General features: G+C 38.3%; 1 protein-coding gene and 1 long non-coding RNA gene across 3 annotated transcripts; one reads left to right on the top strand and one right to left on the bottom strand.

Moving 5' to 3' along the window:
- Nucleotides 1-291: 291 nt before the first annotated feature.
- ap1m1 (adaptor related protein complex 1 subunit mu 1) lies at nt 292-16,337 on the top strand. Its single transcript, XM_007563788.2, has 12 exons — nt 292-490; nt 1,671-1,827; nt 1,961-2,028; nt 2,137-2,267; nt 4,691-4,838; nt 5,037-5,163; nt 5,517-5,659; nt 7,260-7,331; nt 7,612-7,770; nt 8,031-8,156; nt 15,102-15,177; nt 15,581-16,337. Exons 1-12 carry the CDS (start codon nt 449-451, stop codon nt 15,601-15,603), a joined length of 1,272 nt encoding a protein of 423 aa, XP_007563850.1. The 5' UTR covers nt 292-448; the 3' UTR covers nt 15,604-16,337.
- On the bottom strand, nt 7,311-8,111 carry LOC107837563 (uncharacterized). Of its 2 annotated transcripts, none has more exons than XR_001663583.1 (3): nt 8,021-8,111; nt 7,691-7,768; nt 7,311-7,404 (listed from the first exon to the last, which is right to left on the bottom strand). It is a non-coding gene; the product is annotated as an uncharacterized LOC107837563 (long non-coding RNA). The 2 variants fall into 2 exon arrangements; XR_001663582.1 differs by having other exon boundaries at nt 7,997-8,083.
- Nucleotides 16,338-18,409: the final 2,072 nt, after the last annotated feature.

Here is an 18,409-nt window from a genome sequence, read left to right on the forward strand (position 1 = left end):
TTGCTATTATGTTTTCACACTTTTTTGTTTTATTAGTCATGTGAAAAATTATAAAGAAATTATTATGCATTAGCCACAAGCAACAAGCAAAAAGATGATTTCAGTTTTAATAGAAAAACAAAGGAATAATTTAAAAATGATTCAAACATGTTTGTTAGTCCATTTTAAAAATTATATTGATAACATTTTATTTATAATTTGGAAACTTACTGAACTAATTTATATGAGCCGCTTGTTTGTTTGGTGATTGTTCTTCTTGTTCTATAGGGGGCGCTCGCTCGCAAGCTGTACTGCGGATGTCCAAAAAACGAGAAGGATCGTCTTCTTCTCAGTATTATGAATGAAAAGACAGATTTTTAAATGTTTTTATGTAAACGAGTAATATCACTTATCGATCAGTGAGGGTCATATAACGAGCTGATCTGAGCTCGTGTAAAACAGGTTCAGGATGTCGGCCAGTGCGGTATACGTGTTGGACTTAAAAGGGAAGGTAAGGTGTAGCCGAGCACTGTTGCTAAGCTAACTAGCCTAGCTAGCATGCTACATTTTTCCGTTGACAGATTATAATGTGGCTCATACCAGAGGAGACAAATGTCAGTGTGTGCCTCTTTTCTGACTTAATGTGTTTTAGCCCCAGTTAAAGGTCTAAATTTCTAAATTATGATTATGAAGTTATTCGGTTAAGACGAAAAACAATTTTAATTCTCTCTGACAATGAATCAGGTGACCAGCTGTTAGCCGCAGTGAGGATACGACACAGATGTTTCTTCTCTGTGTCCAGCGGTTCTGATGAAGCTTTAGGGACTAATGTCAAATTGTATACATTAATTTATTTTCCCACACGTTCCGCTTTTTTAAAAGTGATGTTGGACATCTAATATATAGGACATGTTTAATACTGGCGAAACCTTTTGTTTTTTGCACAACAATGGCTAAAGGAAAAATAAAGTTTACTCTGACACAAGAAGAATATTCTCCTTGAATAAAACATATTATGCATGAATATGCGTCGTAGGGTCAGCATGTTGCTTTCATATATTTTTTTTTTTGAAAAAGGCTTATGATTTAATCTGAAACTATCTCACTAACTTAATTGTGCAGAGATGGAAAAAATTGGGCCAATATCAATATTGCTGTTATGGCCGATATGTACAGATCTTATTTATGTTTGTATATCCTTACACTTTTAACATCATTTAAAAAAATACAACCACAACCTCACAACTGATATTGTTTCTGTGCTTCAATTAAACACCCCACAATCCTGCACTACATCACTATTTGTCACATGACCAACCTCCTCCTTTTTCTCTCATAAAACACAAATGTCAACAGGATGGAAATAAAACAAAAATATTGATTCATCAGAGAAGCGCCGGTCAATAAGCTGAGGTTTAAAATGTATCTGTTTTACCTTTGATTGAATCTGTTCAAACTCTGGCAGGTCAGACCTGGAAGAAAACTAGAAATTGGTATCAGCCAGGAAAAGCTTGATGACGCATCTGTGTGTTGTGCAAAGACGGTTATAAGCCTCCTGGTTGTAGCAACAAAAGAATAGCCTAAATACAGATGAAAATGTACAAAGCAGAGCTCAGTATGTAGATAATTCATTCAATTCTCATCAGTGTGGTAGTCGTAGACTGAATGCTTCATCTGATGGTTTCTTTCAGGTCCTGGTGTGCCGTAATTACCGAGGAGATGTGGACATGTCTGAGATCGAGCACTTCATGACCCTCCTGATGGACAAAGAGGAGGAGGGGACGCTCTCTCCCATCCTGGCTCATGGAGGCGTCCGTTTCATGTGGATCAAACACAATAACCTTTACTGTATCCTAACTCTTTTTACTGCTCTGTTTGTGTTCAAACCTTTAGATTTAAATATTTGATTTTGCACAAGGACATTGTTGACACTGATTGTGTTTCATGGGTTTTATCGAGTCTTTAACTCGCTTGTCGTCAGTGGTTGCCACATCCAAGAAAAACGCCAGTGTGTCTCTGGTTTTCTCCTTCTTGTACAAAATTATCCAGGTATGAGAAAAGCTCTGCTGGGTTTGGTGAATAGCATCATTTTCATACATATTTCAACATAAAGGTGAACGTTTTGCGGTGTTATACGGCTACGTTTCTGTTTTTCAGGTGTTTTCAGAGTATTTCAAAGAGTTGGAGGAAGAGAGCATTAGAGACAACTTTGTCATCATATATGAGCTGATGGATGAGCTGATGGACTTTGGTTATCCCCAGACCACTGACAGCAAGATTCTGCAAGAGTAAGTTTTGATTTCTTTGATTCCTCCTAAAGCAGGTAACTAGTGATTCACTGATTAAAAGTAGAGCCGGTGAATTAGTCAGTATGCAGGTAAATAATTGCTCAAGATTCCCCCATAAAGATTTTTTTTTTGTCCTTGTTTTCCATCTTTACACATTTGCTAATACTGAGTCCTTGCCTGATGCTACATTTAAGTTCAGTTCAGCAGCATTCATCTTCTATGCACCACAAATCTGGAACAAACTTCTGGAAGATTGTAGAACAGCTGAAACACTGAGTTGCTTTAAATCTAGACTAAACACTCACCTGCTAAATGAAACGCTGGCCAACATTTTGATGTGTAATGATGGCACTTGGCAAAATATAATGTTTAAATTGTTAACTTTGTGTTTATGACTGTGTATTTTGTGTTTTTATGTGTGTCTTCACACCCCAAAAATTTGCATGGTTGAATTTTGCAAAAAAAAACAAAAAAACAAAAAAAAAGAAAAAAAAGAAAACAACATTGAAAGGTGGAAGAGTTTCATTTTTAAGCAAACAAAAATGATCTGCACATCTTGATGGCTTCTAATGCGCTCTATGTGGCGCAGTTGCAGGGGCTTCATGATGCTCTGGGAAGGATTTTAATCTAATTAAACAATAGATTCAGGCTTCAGGTTGTATGGGAGTATCAAATTATGACTGATGTTGCAGCGGGGATCTCGATGCACCATCGATGCATCGATGTGGCGATGTTGCAGCGGGTATCTCTTTTCACTGAGGGACTTCCTCTATGCAGTGATGACTAGGTCTTTCAACAGGACTGTGCTGCATTTCACAACGCTCATTTTGCAAAACGGAGGATTGCTGCAAAGTCAGCGACACCAAGCAGGCGCCTGTGTGTCGCTACATGTTCATCCAGGAGGAGCGAGTGCTGCAAAGTCAGCAACTCGATACAATCCTTTGGCTGTCCTTGGATGGAAACTTTTGACTTGAAATCTGTTTGATTTGATTTAATTGATTCTCATGTTTTGTTTTTGTGTTGAATAAATGAAATAAATTGAAACTCTTCCAGGAGAACAACCTCCCTCTTCTCGACCGTTTTACATCTTCTAATCTAAATAGATTTGTAAAACTTTTTAGGTTTCTGAATCAGTTTCTGAAACTGAAGGACTGAAGTTTCAGTCCTTTATGATGCAATCTTCACATCAAATGGAAAATGTCTCAAAATCCTCCTGGAAACACTTCCAGGCGCTTCGGCTATTCCGTACAGAAGAGTCGTTTCAGTTCTGTGTTGTTCTTTTTACCTTTGTGTTTGAACAGCCGGAGTTTAAATGTCGTTTAAAATGAATTGCCTGCTGTGTTTGTTCTTATTTCTTGCTTCTGTTTCTTGATTTTGCTTAACTCACCACTTAGTTATTTTCCAGCTGGGCAAAAGGTGGATGTCAACAAATTAAACATAGCAAAAAATAATAGATATAAAACAGTTAAACAGCATGAGGAAATAATTAAATGGATTTTGGTTCATGATTGCTCAGAGTGTATTGCATAAAATAATTATGAACTTATAAAATTTTTTGTTTCGGGTGATTTTATTATTATTATTATTTATGAGAAACAAATATTTCAATTTACGTAATATCTGAATGCATTTTATGCATTCCTTCTTTCATAAAAATGTTTAAAGCAAATAAAAAAAACCTAAAACCATGTGCAATCAATAGAACCTAAGATAATTAATGTGTTTAAATAACTGAAACTAAAACTAGAAATAAATTACTTTAAAATATAAATGTTATTAATAATTCTTAATGCATCATTAACTTCAAGTTAAACTTCTTATATTCTTGTTTTTGACAATATTAAATATTAACACTTAACTGTTTTTACCAAACATGAAATAGTAGAGATGTCTTAAAAAAAGGCTGGTAAAATTTGATTAAATCTCTTTTTTGTGGATCAGTTCCACATATAACTCAAAATGTGTTTCTTTTAAATAGGTTAATCTGTTTATTAGCTTAATTATATATTCCTCCTATAAATATGTGTTTGTTTTTAAACAGTAAATACAGATGAGTAAGCAGATCTGTGCAAATGTGCAGATTGGCCACTAGATGTCACTAAAATCACACTCATATCTTTACCTCCTTTCTGTTTTCTGTAATCTTCCTTGCAAAGCAAAGTTTACAGTCTGCATCATGATGAGATAACAAACTTTAGCCTAACAGGAATCTGAATAAAGTAAATATGTACCAAACTAACTCTGGATTTCCCATCTCTGTTCAGGCTGAGTACAGTAATAAGTCCTTCTTTAATAGAGAGGGGAGTCTTTGTTCTCCTTTGACTGCTGGGAACATGGCAACACAGAAAGCTAATTTCCTTTTTCCAGGTTGTGTTGACATTTGTTGTTTTTTTTGTTTTTTTTTGTTTTTTTTAACCTCTCAGATACATAACCCAAGAGGGTCACAAGCTAGACACCGGCGCACCGCGACCCCCAGCCACTGTTACTAACGCTGTCTCCTGGAGGTCAGAGGGCATCAAGTACAGGAAGAACGAAGTCTTCCTGGACGTCATTGAGTCAGTGAACCTCCTGGTAGGAACTCCTTGTTTAAAAGGCCAGAGTTGCTTAAGGAGCTTCAGTAACACTGATTGTGTATTTCCTCCTTGTGTGCGTCACAACACTGAATGTCAAGCTGGTCTTGTGTTTTTATGATCTAATGAAGTGAACACTTTCTATAATCATTTATTTTTCTTTCTGACTCATTGAAGTTTTAAATCTCCTTATTTTCAGGTTAGTGCCAATGGGAATGTTTTGCGCAGTGAGATTGTTGGTTCCATTAAGATGCGCGTTTTCCTGTCTGGGATGCCTGAGCTGCGGCTGGGTCTGAACGACAAGGTTCTGTTTGAAAACACCGGACGTAAGTTCTTTACTGCAGCATCTCAATAAATTAAAATCTCATCAAAATGTACGTTTATTTCACTAATTCAGGTCTAAAAGGCACTGAATCATATGTTTTAATCGTTTTATTCCTCTTCAACTTTGATGATGATTTACAGCTAATGAAAAACAAAAGTTCTGCTTCAATGCATGAGAAACAGAAATAAACTTTTTGGTTGTAACTTATCAAGATGCTTCCATACAAATGATACAAATCTGCTTTCAGTTAATCTCAGATAAGCATTTTTCTGGCTACTGTGACGTACCACCAACGTTTCAAAGTACAGCTCGGCGTAGACATAATTGTTCTTGATCAATATTTTTTTTGTCCAGGAGGGAAGAGCAAATCGGTAGAGCTGGAGGACGTCAAGTTTCACCAGTGTGTCCGTCTTTCTCGCTTTGAGAATGACCGCACCATCTCCTTCATTCCTCCAGATGGAGAGTTTGAGCTCATGTCTTACCGCTTGAACACTCATGTAAGTAATGCCTCAAAAGTGTTTTTTTTGTAAAGTTTTACCAAGTCAAACAAGAAAGCATTATCTCCAGATTCTTCCAGATTTCATCTGCTTTCCACTGGTCTGATTATTTTTTTAACACCGGGCGTTTTGATTGCAGGGAATTTAGATATTTTATTTCTGACTTTTTCATTACACATGTAAAAGTGTCACTAGGGATGATACTGAAACCATCATTGTGCTATGATTTACTGGAGGTATAAATGTTTTCTAGATGAGCACAGGAAGGCACAATGCAGGAGGTTTTCCTTTGTTAAAAGTTTATTGTGTTGAGAATCTGTAGTGCAACTCCTCGGAAAAACAATCACTGCACAGGAAACTCAGAGATTTCTTGAATGTCGCAATTCAAGGGATTTCTCGGAAAAAGAGATGACAAAAGCAAATTAAAACTCGACCCTGCTTGTCCTTCAGTTTGATTGCATGTTATTCAGACTTTTATGATGGCAGACAGTGTTTCTTAAATGTTAGCTACTTAACACGGTGTTCTCGTTCTCTTTTTCTCACGTTTGTTTGCATAATCTTCATTTCCCCGAATAGAAGCACCAGAGAGAATCAGAAACATTTAATTACTGTTTGCAAATCATAAAACCTTTAGTGGTTAATATCTAACTCGGGTCGTTGAAGCGATGATCCAGATGTCCTGCTTTAAGTCAATTTAGCAATATTTTTTTGCCTCAGATTGTATCTGTTGATTCTAAAACTCTGATATTGATGTTGGAAGTGAAAAAGTGGATTGTTGCATCCCTGATTGGGAAAAACCTTTTAAGACAACTGAGGCTACATGCAATATTCCAATATTATGGGCTTCTAGCTGTAATATTTGGTTGAAAAATTTCAAATTTACATATGTTGAAAAAACTTTTTGATGACACTTTCGTTTTCTAAAACTTAGGGCCGTCAAACTCATTTTCATTTTGGGCTTTCTCAAAAATCTGAATGTTCTTAAAGGGCCGGTTGTGGTAGAATGTATAGATAAAGCCTATTAATTTGTTAAAATGTCCATAAATAGTTGCTTCAACATTCAATAAGCGTTTCTTAAAATTAAATAATATTAAACATCTTTTCACATTTTTTTTTTTTTTTGCAATAAAAAAAAAGATTTTGTGGTGCTAATTTCGAAATATTTGTAAGGAATGTTTCTGATATTTGCACTAATGTATGATGTTGTTGTATCGAACACTGGCTATAACTTGATGTCAATTAAGGCTGAGGCAGCTGTCACTTAAGCCCAATGTTTTGACCATTTTTGAGAGCAATTTGCTGTAAAAATCAGAAAAAATGTGGGAATCTGTTGATTTTATGATAATTTTGCAGGTTTGTGGAAAACTGGAGGGATTTATTGATGTAATTTGGAGTCCAGAGGGCCACATAAAAAGCAACTTGAGTTTGACACACGTGATGTAACGGTTAATCTCTATTTTCTAGTGTAATTTTCGGTGTAGTAAAGGGAAATATCCACTAGATGGCGAACGTGACTCGCTATTTAAACTATCAAGCCCTTGAAAGAAGCTCTGAAACCATCTGTTTGTAAATATTTAATCCTGATTATATGGTCTGGCAGGTGAAGCCCCTGATCTGGATCGAGTCTGTCATCGAGAAGCACTCTCACAGCCGGATCGAGTACATGATAAAGGTACGATGCTTTCTCAGCAACATGGATTAACTGCTGTCATCTGCACTGCTGCTGCACCCTGGTCTCATGGTTCCTGTAAAAACACAAACAATAACAAGAAAAGGTTCGGTTGTAAAGGCCGGTCTAAAGTGCGTTCACGTGCATTGCGAGCTATACTGACTCATGGATCTTGTAAAGAATGAAACTCCTGACTGCATAATTCTTATGTCAAGCTACATTTAAGTCCCTGCTCAGGCAGCGCGTTGTTTTAAACTCGCCCTGCCTGTTCTTCCTCTCTCAGGCGAAGAGCCAGTTCAAGAGGCGCTCCACCGCCAACAACGTGGAGATTCACATTCCTGTGCCAACGGACGCTGACTCACCCAAGTTCAAGACCACAGTGGGCAGCGTGAAGTGGGTGCCCGAGAACAGCGAGATCGTCTGGTCAATCAAGTCTTTCCCTGTGAGCACAAAACGTGACTTAGTAGTTTCACAGTGACGGTTTACAAACAACTAAAGGCTGTTTTTTGTTAAATTCAGCTCCTAATCCAGCTTTTGTTATGCAATATCCTTGTTGTTTATCCATGCGTTTATTTGTAGCTCTGCTGTTATGGACAACAAATATGTGTTAGTATTATTCAGTGGAAAGTAACATTAAAAATAATCCAGTTATAATCACGCATCATTACGTTGTGCTAAAAAGCTTGTCGCACCCTGTGGCAGGGAGGAAAGGAGTACTTGATGCGGGCGCACTTCGGGTTGCCGAGCGTTGAGGCTGAGGACAAAGAGGGGAAACCACCAATCAGTGTCAAGTTTGAAATCCCGTACTTCACCACCTCAGGGATCCAGGTAGGCTTAGCACACATCTGACCCCTGTCGAGCAGTAATCCCACAAACATTTCTCTTAAACCTGAGCAGAAAAGTTCAAAACATTCTCTAAACCTGCTCAGTCAACCGTACGGAGTTTATTGTTCATGTTGTTGCTGATTCAAACATAGAGCATGTTCGGATCCAGCAGCGTCATTCTAGCTTTAGGCCAGAGGGGGCAGCGCAGGAGCACTTTTAAACCGTCTGTGTACTAAAGTAAACTTGTAGAGGAGTCAAGTGCTCATCAACCTGAACTTGGCCCTCTGGTTTGATCATAATGACAGCACGATAAACCGTCATTTCTAGAACCAGGCTAGTAGATTAATAGGATTTTGATTGTAATTTCCATGCAACAGCGAGACGTTAATGTTTATATTTCAGGTTTCCCCTCATGCTGACCACAGACTGACACACATGTTGCGTTTACTGTATGATTACAGTTGTCCTGTGATTATACGTGTGGCACCACAACACCAAATTACGCTTTCCCATGTCCTGGTCAGGGGAGGAAACGATACTTGGCGTCATTTGAGAATATTATATCATATGTGAACCTCTGGATAATTACATTCCCAGTTTTATGTTTGTCGGATGCATTTCTTTTAGTCTGGAATGCTTCATGCCTTATCACAGGCTTTAAAACTTTTTATTATTGTTGCTTAAAACGGTTCTCCCAATCCCAGAACAGAATGAAAAGCTAAAGATCCTAATTTATAAATTGGAACAAACTGACAATACAACAAACATAAATCACATTATTGAGATATTGTATAACTTTATTAATCCCCAATGGAGATAATTATAGTTGACATAGCAGCCTAAGAAATAACAAATATTTTTTTCATTTTTTTACTAGCTCCACCTCTTACAACTCGTTTTCTTCATGTTGATCAGCTTAACAGGAAACTTTTACTTAATAATGTTTGACTTTCTGCTTCCCTGATGTTTTAGCATGAGATGGCCGCTCTTCAAAGTAGGAAGGACAACAGTAGATACCATTAGCCTGAAGAAAATTTGAGTTAAAACTTATCTAACCTTACCCACATCTACAGTCAGAGCAGTAACTAATTTAAAATAAACTCTGTAACTGTGACAAGCAAGGTTAGACAAAGACCTGAGTTTATCTCACCAACTCACACAGCATAGAGGATCTGTACAGTTAGTAATATTTAAAAAATGCACTTTGTCTGCTGGTAAATGTTTAATCCTGTTTGTTAAAAGCAGATATGAATGAGCTGAAAGCACTCTGACTCCAGATCAGCTGCTTGTATTTCAGTAACCAACCAACTCTGGTTATTTTGGTTTGAGGGCTGAGTGCTCCAGTAACAAAGCAAGCATTCACATTATATCTAAACATTCAGTTTCTAAACTCGCCTCAATAACAAGCTGCATATTTTTGGCAATGAGTTCTAGAATAAACCTGCAGTTAATACCTCCAGGCTGATGTCGGACCTTCATCATGCTCACAGAGTCGCGTTTATGCCCCAACTTTAAGTGCTGTTTTCTGTATGAATCATTAAACGAGCCAAAAGGTCACATTTTCCAGCTTCCTCACATTTCCCATTTTCCTCAGTAAAATGTTATTAAGTTGCTCGGTTATTATGCAGCCCACTCGGAAACAAGACGCTCAGTCCAAAGATAATTGATATGCATGATAAGTTGTAATGTGAGTTGTTGTGATTTTTCATAGTTAGCCAAATGAGCTGCAATGATTTACCGATAATTCTCTATTCGTCTTGTAAATGCCTGCATGAACAGAGCGACCATAAAGGCGGGTTTTCACTTGTTTCGCCTTAATTCTGCAGTAAATGAACTAAATCCCTTCAAGTCTTTACTAAATTAAAAATAATGCAGAAGACAATAAGATGCTTACATTGTGAAAGCAAATCGTTTTTCTCAATTTGATCCAAAAATCCTAAGAGTGCAAAGTCATACATTGCCAATGGCCAGTGCCATCTCTGCTCTGATGAACTTCTGACTTGCTCATCTGCGCTGTTGTGGTGGATCCTCTTTTGTGGTTTTCTACAAACCTTGATGACTTGTATTCAAACACATGATGGTTTCCTGTTCGCTTCAATCTGGACACACCCTACAAGTGTTATTGCCGCAGCTTTGAGAACAAGGCAACCTTTAACTGTAAGTTGGTTTGAATTTTCTCAGATCAACAGTTTTTTTTTTTTCCAGTGTTTACTACACCAGAGTCTTCCTGACCTTAAAATTACCTGAAGAATCAAACAAATATAGAGTGGAAAAAGTCATACATTTTCCATTCTCATCTAGAAGTAGAAAATTGGTTTGGCTGTGAAATTTTTTTTAACAGCTGGAAAATAAAAAGACCGTCTTGCTTCTGCAAACTATCGAACTTCCTGAAAGGAAGCCACCTGTAAAGGTCGGTTTGTGTATGCCACACAACACCCAAACGATTTTTTTCTAACGTGTTTCAACCACTAACTCCCACTCTTTTTTTTTTTTTTTAAATACCCCTTGAACTTTTTAACATCTTGTCACATTACAACCACAAAATTCAGTGCATTTTAATACAGTTTAATGTGATAAGTACAAATTCCAGAATAATGCGTCATTTGTGACGGCAGCATTTGAAGTAGCTATGCTATACTAGTTATTTTTGACGCATCCATTCTATATTAGTTCTATTCATTTTGCTGATTAGCATCTCAAATGCTCAAATCAAGCTTTCCCCCAGAAAACTTGCTGGGAGCGCTCGGGCAGTCATTCATCCAGCGGTCCGTCATGTTTTGAGTTAAAAAATGTTTAAAGTTGACCGGAAATTTGAAAATATCATTTGACAATTATGTGTTATTGAAAGATTGGAAGATTAATATCTAAATACCAACTATAAAGTCTTAAAAAATGCAAACATTTTTTTAAAATTGAGTAAATAAGCAACGTTTAGCCTGGTGGGGGCACAAGTAAAGCCCGGTGGCCCGCCAGGCTTATAAAACACTGGGGGAAACTCTGCTCAAATAATACCTGAACTATGACCCCAAATCCCAGGAGTTGAAAAAGAGGCTTTATGAATGAAGAGGAAGTCCAAATAGTCTCTTGAGATCCCCGACTAAAAAAGTATTTCTAACTACACGGCCAGACAGAGACTTAAAGGGGAGCGGCAAAAGCAAATGAGGTGGATTAGCACAGCCTGCCGACAACTGATGATGTCATCCAGGACATGTTGGTGTAGAATATTGTCTCTGTTACCTCCATATTTAACTGTTAGCATGTCATAGCAGTCAGACTGTCTACAGACAGATTTCAGTCAGAGGCCTCTTTAGATTCACTGCAAGACAACGACTTTTCAAAGATGGTTTAATGATAGAAGTTGCGAAAGTTTTGCTGTTTTATGGCTAAATTGAATTAAATTGCGGCTTAATTAAGAAGGCAAATAAAAAATGATAAATGTTCTCCAGAAAACACGACCGATCATTTGTATTGAGTCCCTCTTTTCTAAATAGGAGCTCTGTTCTTTTCACACCCAGAGACTGAAATTTTTGCACATTCTCTGAGCAGCACAGCTCAAGCTGAATCTGATTTGATCAAGAATTTTAAGGTCTGAACTTTGACAGGGCCGTTTTAACACAAACATGCATGGATGCAAACCACTTAGCTACACATTTGCATGATATGTCCTGTTTAAGAAAAGAGAAAAAAAATCTATTAAAATCAGATTTGGTGTGAAAAAATAAGAGATTTTATTTTGAAACCATGTCGTCCAACTCCTAAAAGAGCTATATCCTTTTCCTTCCACTTCACAGTTATCAGATAAACTAATAAAACACATCAAAGGTTGTGATTGAGTCATAATATGTGAAAAATGTCAAGAAGTATTATTTCCTAAATGATCTGAGAGTTTTTCCTGTTGAATTTGTCAGTTGAGATAAGAATCGTAAAGAAGCAGCTTTATCCTTCACAGTCCCACTGCGGCTCTGCTTTTTGCAACCAAAATCAATTTTTTTTCCCATGCCAGAACTGATGGCTCATCATCCGTTTTCAAAAACAACCTACCAAGATCCCAGTTCCCATCAGACTCCTGTGTGAAGCGTGCAACCTTCCCCTTATTACAGGGTGACTGCAGACTGGGTCGCAGGCTCTAATGCAGCCAAGTGACACCACTCTCTACGTGTGAGAAGAGGCCGTGAAGTTTAATTAGACGCATGTAAATATCAAAGCATGAGAAAGTTTCTCTTAACTCCACCACTAAGTGTAGGGGAGCGCACATGTGAAGCATGTATGATGCAAGCAGCTCCACCTTATACATTTAACTGGAAAACCATGTAACCCCACACGTTGGTCTGGTGGAAATAAGAGCGTGTTTTTGAATGTAGGTGAGAGAACTCAAACAAGTTGGCAGATGTGTTTTTTTTTCCTTCTCTCTTTCCTTGCTGGCCATGCCATCTACAAGCAGCCTGATAAATCCAGACCACACATGCAGTCTGTACTTACCAAACGATATACTACAAACATCCTCCTGTTCCCTTCTCATCTTACGAAGCCATAATGATATTTTATGGAGGTTTTGCTGACTGCGTGCCCACGGCCAGGCCGGGACGAGCGTTTGGCTGCGGGATGCGAGGAAGAACTGCTGCGCCGGCAGACTCGGCGATCCCGCGTCTGCGTGTTTTGTCGTCATGTCTTCGGTGACCACGGCGCTCGCTCTGACCTCACAGAGAGCAGAGGAAGGTAATAACAAGGCGGCCGGTGCCGTGGCCTTCCTTCCCAGGGCTCTGATTCACAAATTCCTGCGCCGTCTGTCCCAGTTTCAGCTGGGAACAGCCAAGACGACGGGGAGGTTATCACGTCAGATTGCAACTTTCTGCTTTCTTTTATTTTTTTTTTCTCCTGCTGAATGTTAAGTGTGAGAATGTTTTGACAGCAGGAGCTCATTGAAGCATGAAAGATGTCCTGGGTATGGGCGTTGTAGGCCTGCTTTGCATAAACACACACAAAAATCATTAAAGCGATTCATTGAGTCAACTAAAGCAATACTTCAGTAAAACTACAGAATCTTTAAGTTTCCTTTACGGTTTTATTTCCCCATCTGATGGGGAAAAAACGTTCTGCAATCCAGTTCAATAGCGCTAAGACTGCTCGGGTACTTTTAGCATTTATTCTCGACATTCAGCTCTGTGGTAACACCAGGCAGCTGAAATATCGGTTATCTTGTGAAAGTTGTAGCTTATTTGTGCTGATGTGCATTTTTTTTCCTCACAGGCATCACACAAAAAACTACAGTTATGTAAATTAACATAGTGCGTCCCTTGAAAGCTGCTTCCTTCTTTTCGTGTGACTCACACTACTTCTTCCTCATCAACAACACGACTCCTACTACAGCCTGCTGCTCGGCACAAGCTTACAGGTGCAGACAGCGTTTGATGTGAGACGCTTACAGCTTCAGGCGGAATAATCTCAGATCAGCATCGGTTTGACTCGGCCAATGGGAATTTAACAAATGTTTTGAAAAAGTACCCTTGAACTGTCACCATCTCATTTTATACCACAACATTCAACGTGTTTCATTGGGAATTTACATGCAAAGTAGTGCATGGTTGCAAATTGAAAAGAAAATTAAATGTGAATTTCTCAAATTCTGAAAAGTGTGGTATGTTATTTGTTCACCTCTCTTTACTGTGATCCTTCTAAATAAGATCCAGTAATCAAATTATAGTTCATTTCTGATGCGGACCACAAAAAGGGAACTCTGGTTCATCTAAAAACTCCAATGAAATCTGGTGCTGTTTGAATTCAGATGTGAACGCTAAGCGGACCAGAGACCGTTCCAAAAGCAGAAAGCGGACTACAGCGGAGGGCATTCTGGGTAAATGCAGCCAAAACAAATGAGAGAGTCTACTGCTAGCAGGTGGACAGACTAGTGGTCTTTTACCAAAAAGAAAAGAGAGGCTTTGGTGTTGTTTACTTCAGTGGTTGCTGGTGTAGCACCACCACAGGCAAGAAGAGGACAGGCTTTTCAAAGGGTTTGGTTCGTTTCACGCAGTACAGTGGGAAAGCAAACCGCACCAGCGGAAAATGTAACAAATGTTGCAAGTTTAGTCCCTTATAAAACTGAATCTACCAGACTGTCAGGCATTGATACCCAAAGATGTAATTTCAGTAGTAAAGAGAATCCATCTGTGTGTAATTTATTCCCAGCATTAATTAATGTATTGGTTATGTAAATTAGTTATCTAATTTTGGTTGATAAAATAGATATCCGTTTTAAATATTTAAATTATCTTCCAGTTCCAGTTTTAAAATTTTTTGGTCTTTGAGAGGGCGAACTTGCAATAACGTTCCATTAACAATACATTGCTAGGAAATGGTCTCAGAACAACAATATTATTATTTATGGGACAATTTATCATCCAACAAAATATGTTTTCATGACAGGCCCATTGCTGAATGCTGAATTCATATGCAGGCCACACTTTTCCTCTTTTTGCCTATATTTATAACGAAAATAGGGAAGCTTTCTTATTCTTTTCATTTTACTGTCTGTCTGTTGTTGGCCTACCATATTCTGTTCAAGTCAAGTCAAAGTGCATTGTGGATAGATGATAAAATAAATAACATAAAACAAAAGAAATTGGCAGTAAAATACCAAGAAAATAAGACGAATAAAAGCCAAGACATACTCAATTTCAGTAGCAGCAATTTCTCCAAAATTATTGCACTACATTGAGTCTTGGAGTACAGCAGGTAGGAAAACTTCACCAGACAATGTTGATGTCGAATCTAACAGGCATTGTCTAAAAAATGTAGATATAATTTAGTTTGGTTGATCAGTAACCAAACCAGGAGATCAGCAGCTCTGGCTCAAAACTTATAAATGTGTCTGAAATGTTGATTTCAGCTGCTCTAGTTTGACTTTTTCCTCCAGATATATATATATATTTTTTTCTCTCTGTGGTCCTGCAGGTGCGTTACCTGAAGATCATAGAGAAGAGCGGCTACCAGGCGCTGCCGTGGGTGCGCTACATCACCCAGAACGGAGGTAGGTCACGGGTTTATCTGCAACTGTGCAAAGTGCCCATATGTGCAGGTATTAGGCAACTGTTGCCCAATGCTGTGCAATGTGGTGGGAACTAACCTTGCAGAGAAGCAGTTCTATGAAAAGGGGATACAGAGCAGAACATGAGGCAATGTGGCAACGCCCTGCCAAATGTGAGAAAGTGAGCTTTATTTTCTCGAGCTTCCCCCTGCTCATCATCGTGAGATTACCAGAGTTGCACATGTTGGGCTTGTGGCTAATATCGCCACTAATTGCCAAACATCCTCCTCTCATTTCCTTCGTATTTCATCCAATCCAGGGTGGAAAGCATCAGCTGCTGATTTTCTCTCGGATTCCCTACTTTTCATTTGCACATTTGATTAAGTCTCGTCAATTTCCTCCACAGATTACCAGCTCCGGACCCAGTAGGCACGTGGGCAGGTGGAAGTCAAGACAGGGTGGAGTCGAGGCGCTAATGCGCTGAGGAAGGCAGGTGGCAGTCAGGAGATAAGAGGACTGTCAGTATTTACTTTAGTTGTATAGCTCTCAATTCGTTAAACCTCTATCCATTCACGATCAATGCAATTATTAGAAGGAGGCTTGGGTTAGGCGAGCTTCAGAAACGTGATTATGTTACGGTTGATTGGATCTGGAAATGATGGAGATCGAGGAAAGCAGGAAGAATGTTTACATCCACTTACACGCCTCAGAGCTACAATCTGTCGCAGCGGGTCAGACAGTTGTTACAATTCCCATGTAAAGTTACTGTAATCATCTGCACAACGGCCACTCAGTTACAGTATGTGTTCTTTGTATGAAGCTGCTTTGTTTTGCCACAATTCCTTGTCATTTTGTTCATTTTTTGTATATATTTGTTACATGTTAATGAACTCAGTGTTATTAGTTACAGAACTGTAAATTTAAAGCAAAACATTTTGTATTATGAGCTGCATGGGATGCCATAGATACATGCCAAAACATCGCCTTCACGTGTTTTATTTTTGTTCGTCCGCTTTGACTCCACAAATTTATTATTATTGCAAAAGATACTAAAAACATTGATTATAGGCTCCACAGGAAGCACCCTGACACCTGCTTTCCTTTTCTCTCTGTAACCACGCTGTTTTCGGTCATTAAATGTATATTTAGAGAAAACTGTTCCATCATCTGCTCGCGTCATTTCTTGCATGACATCACTGCAGTGGATGGTTTAATGGAGGGGGAAAAACTCTGTTTAGAAAAACAGAGAAGTGGGGGCACCATGGATGGTTTCTTTCCATCTCATCCAAGTGGAAAAAAAACGCCCAACAGTGCAACTTTTAATACTCAGAGCCGCGTAATATTGTTAGCAGGTAAGTGTTATTCCTCCGTAAACACACAGGAAAACTGGAAAGGATGTGAGTCAAGCTGCGGGCAACAGTCGGAGACGTGTTGGAGTGAAAAACGCAGGACGGATGAGCACAGACTAGTTATTGTTTGCACTGGGAGAGCATGAGGTCATTGCTTTAAGTTTGTCCTGCATGAGGATGCAGACATTCTTTAATAAATATGAGTCAGAATGAGCTGGTGCTGAAGACTGTGTGTCTGTCACAGAGACTAAATAATAAACTACATTAATCTTCATAAATGAGTATTATGATCTAAAAATATCTTTTTTTAAAATGCTTTAGCGATATTTGCTACATAAATGTAGATTATAGCATATCAATAAGGATTACTCTTCAGTAAATTAACACTTTGAATATTAGAAAAATCAGTATTACATTTATCATGATATCCATTTATTAACGATTAACAAAAACTAAAGATATTAGGCAAACTACCTAAGTTTTAGAAGAATTCATGTTTAAATTAAAACAAGCATTAAAACAATAAAATATATTAAAACAACCCATGGGTTGTTTTAATATGTCTATATGAAACTATAGAAATGGTTTCAGATTACATGGGGAAAATGTACTTTTGGAAACAAACTGGAATTTTGAGTGACGTTCAGCACCAGGAAAATCAAACGATTGTTCTCAAGGAAGACTCCTACGTGGGAAACAAGGGGTGTTGACTTCAAAATAAAAGCACATTCAAATTTGTGGACAGAATTAACAGATGCGTTACGTTTTAGAGCGCATCTCTAAAATGTCTTGCACTCTAAAATGCTTTCATACCTGACAGTCCGGTGGACTCGGTCCATCTGGGGACAAAAAGTTGCAACATTTGTTACATTTTCAGCTGGTGCGGTTCACTTTCACTCTGCACTGTGTGAAAAACCTGTTCCCCTCCTCGCCTGTGGTGGCGCTACACCAAGAACCACTGAAGCAAGCGACACAAAAAGCTCTAAAGAAAACTCGAGCGCAACTTCCTCCTTCATAAAATGTAAACAAAAATAGAGTAGCATCGGATTTTAGCAGTTGTAAGGTTTTCTCTTGTCCTTGGCAAAACACCATGATCCATTTCTCCTGCTAGCGCTAGCTAGACACTCACATTTGTTTTGATTCTATTTACCCAGAATGCTTTGCGCTATTGTTAACTTGCTGCTTTCGCGGCGTACACGCCTGCATTCAAACCAAACCAGAGTTCATTTCTGAGACTAGATTTGAAGACAGAATTGCGGTTACCTAACAGTCAGTAGATTCATGTGTTGCTCTGCCATCCTCAGTTTTTCTTGTCAAAAAACTCTTTTATTCTCATGCAACCATAGCAGAAGTGAAAGATATGATCTTGGTACATCGGGAACATAATTCTATCAAATCAGAATGTTTTATTTATCTTTCAGGGTTGTTGTTGTTGTTTTTTTACTCTCACTTAGCTGGTTTGCCAAGTCTGGAAGCAAACTTTTTAAAGCAATAACTTTCATTGTTCTAGAAATCAAGATAAAGATCAACTTGAAAACATCACAAATATGTACGGTGCGTAGGATGTCTTGTTATCTAAAACTATAATTATCTGTTCCTGTTGGAAGTCACGAGAGTTTAGCGTAACATTGTAGTCATGGGTCAGTATGAAAAGACAAATTTCTTCCTGTAAGTAAGGAAAAAGTAGAAACACACCCTTTCAGCCAGCTGATTGACAGTTCACAGCAACCGGTGTTGCCTTATACAGAAAACTTTGGCAAACAATTCATTATGTTGGAACATGTTTGCGACTTTTATAAGGACATAGCATGAAATGCTGCATATCTGAAGCAGGACGTTAGTCATATTTTGGCAAACAGTTGATTGAAAATCCAATATGGAAGATG

The sequence above is a fragment of the Poecilia formosa genome, unplaced genomic scaffold (assembly GCF_000485575.1).
Source record: "Poecilia formosa unplaced genomic scaffold, Poecilia_formosa-5.1.2 Scaffold151, whole genome shotgun sequence".
Lineage (NCBI taxonomy): Eukaryota > Metazoa > Chordata > Actinopteri > Cyprinodontiformes > Poeciliidae > Poecilia > Poecilia formosa.

What these genes read in the sequence shown, in the direction of transcription:
- ap1m1 (XM_007563788.2), top strand. Translation starts at nt 449, where the DNA reads ATGTCGGCCAGTGCGGTATACGTGTTGGACTTAAAAGGGAAG. An exon ending in TCTTGTACAAAATTATCCAG is followed by an intron (nt 2,029 to 2,136) that starts GTATGAGAAAAG and finishes TCTGTTTTTCAG; the next exon opens with GTGTTTTCAGAGTATTTCAA. An exon ending in TCACCACCTCAGGGATCCAG is followed by an intron (nt 8,157 to 15,101) that starts GTAGGCTTAGCA and finishes GTGGTCCTGCAG; the next exon opens with GTGCGTTACCTGAAGATCAT.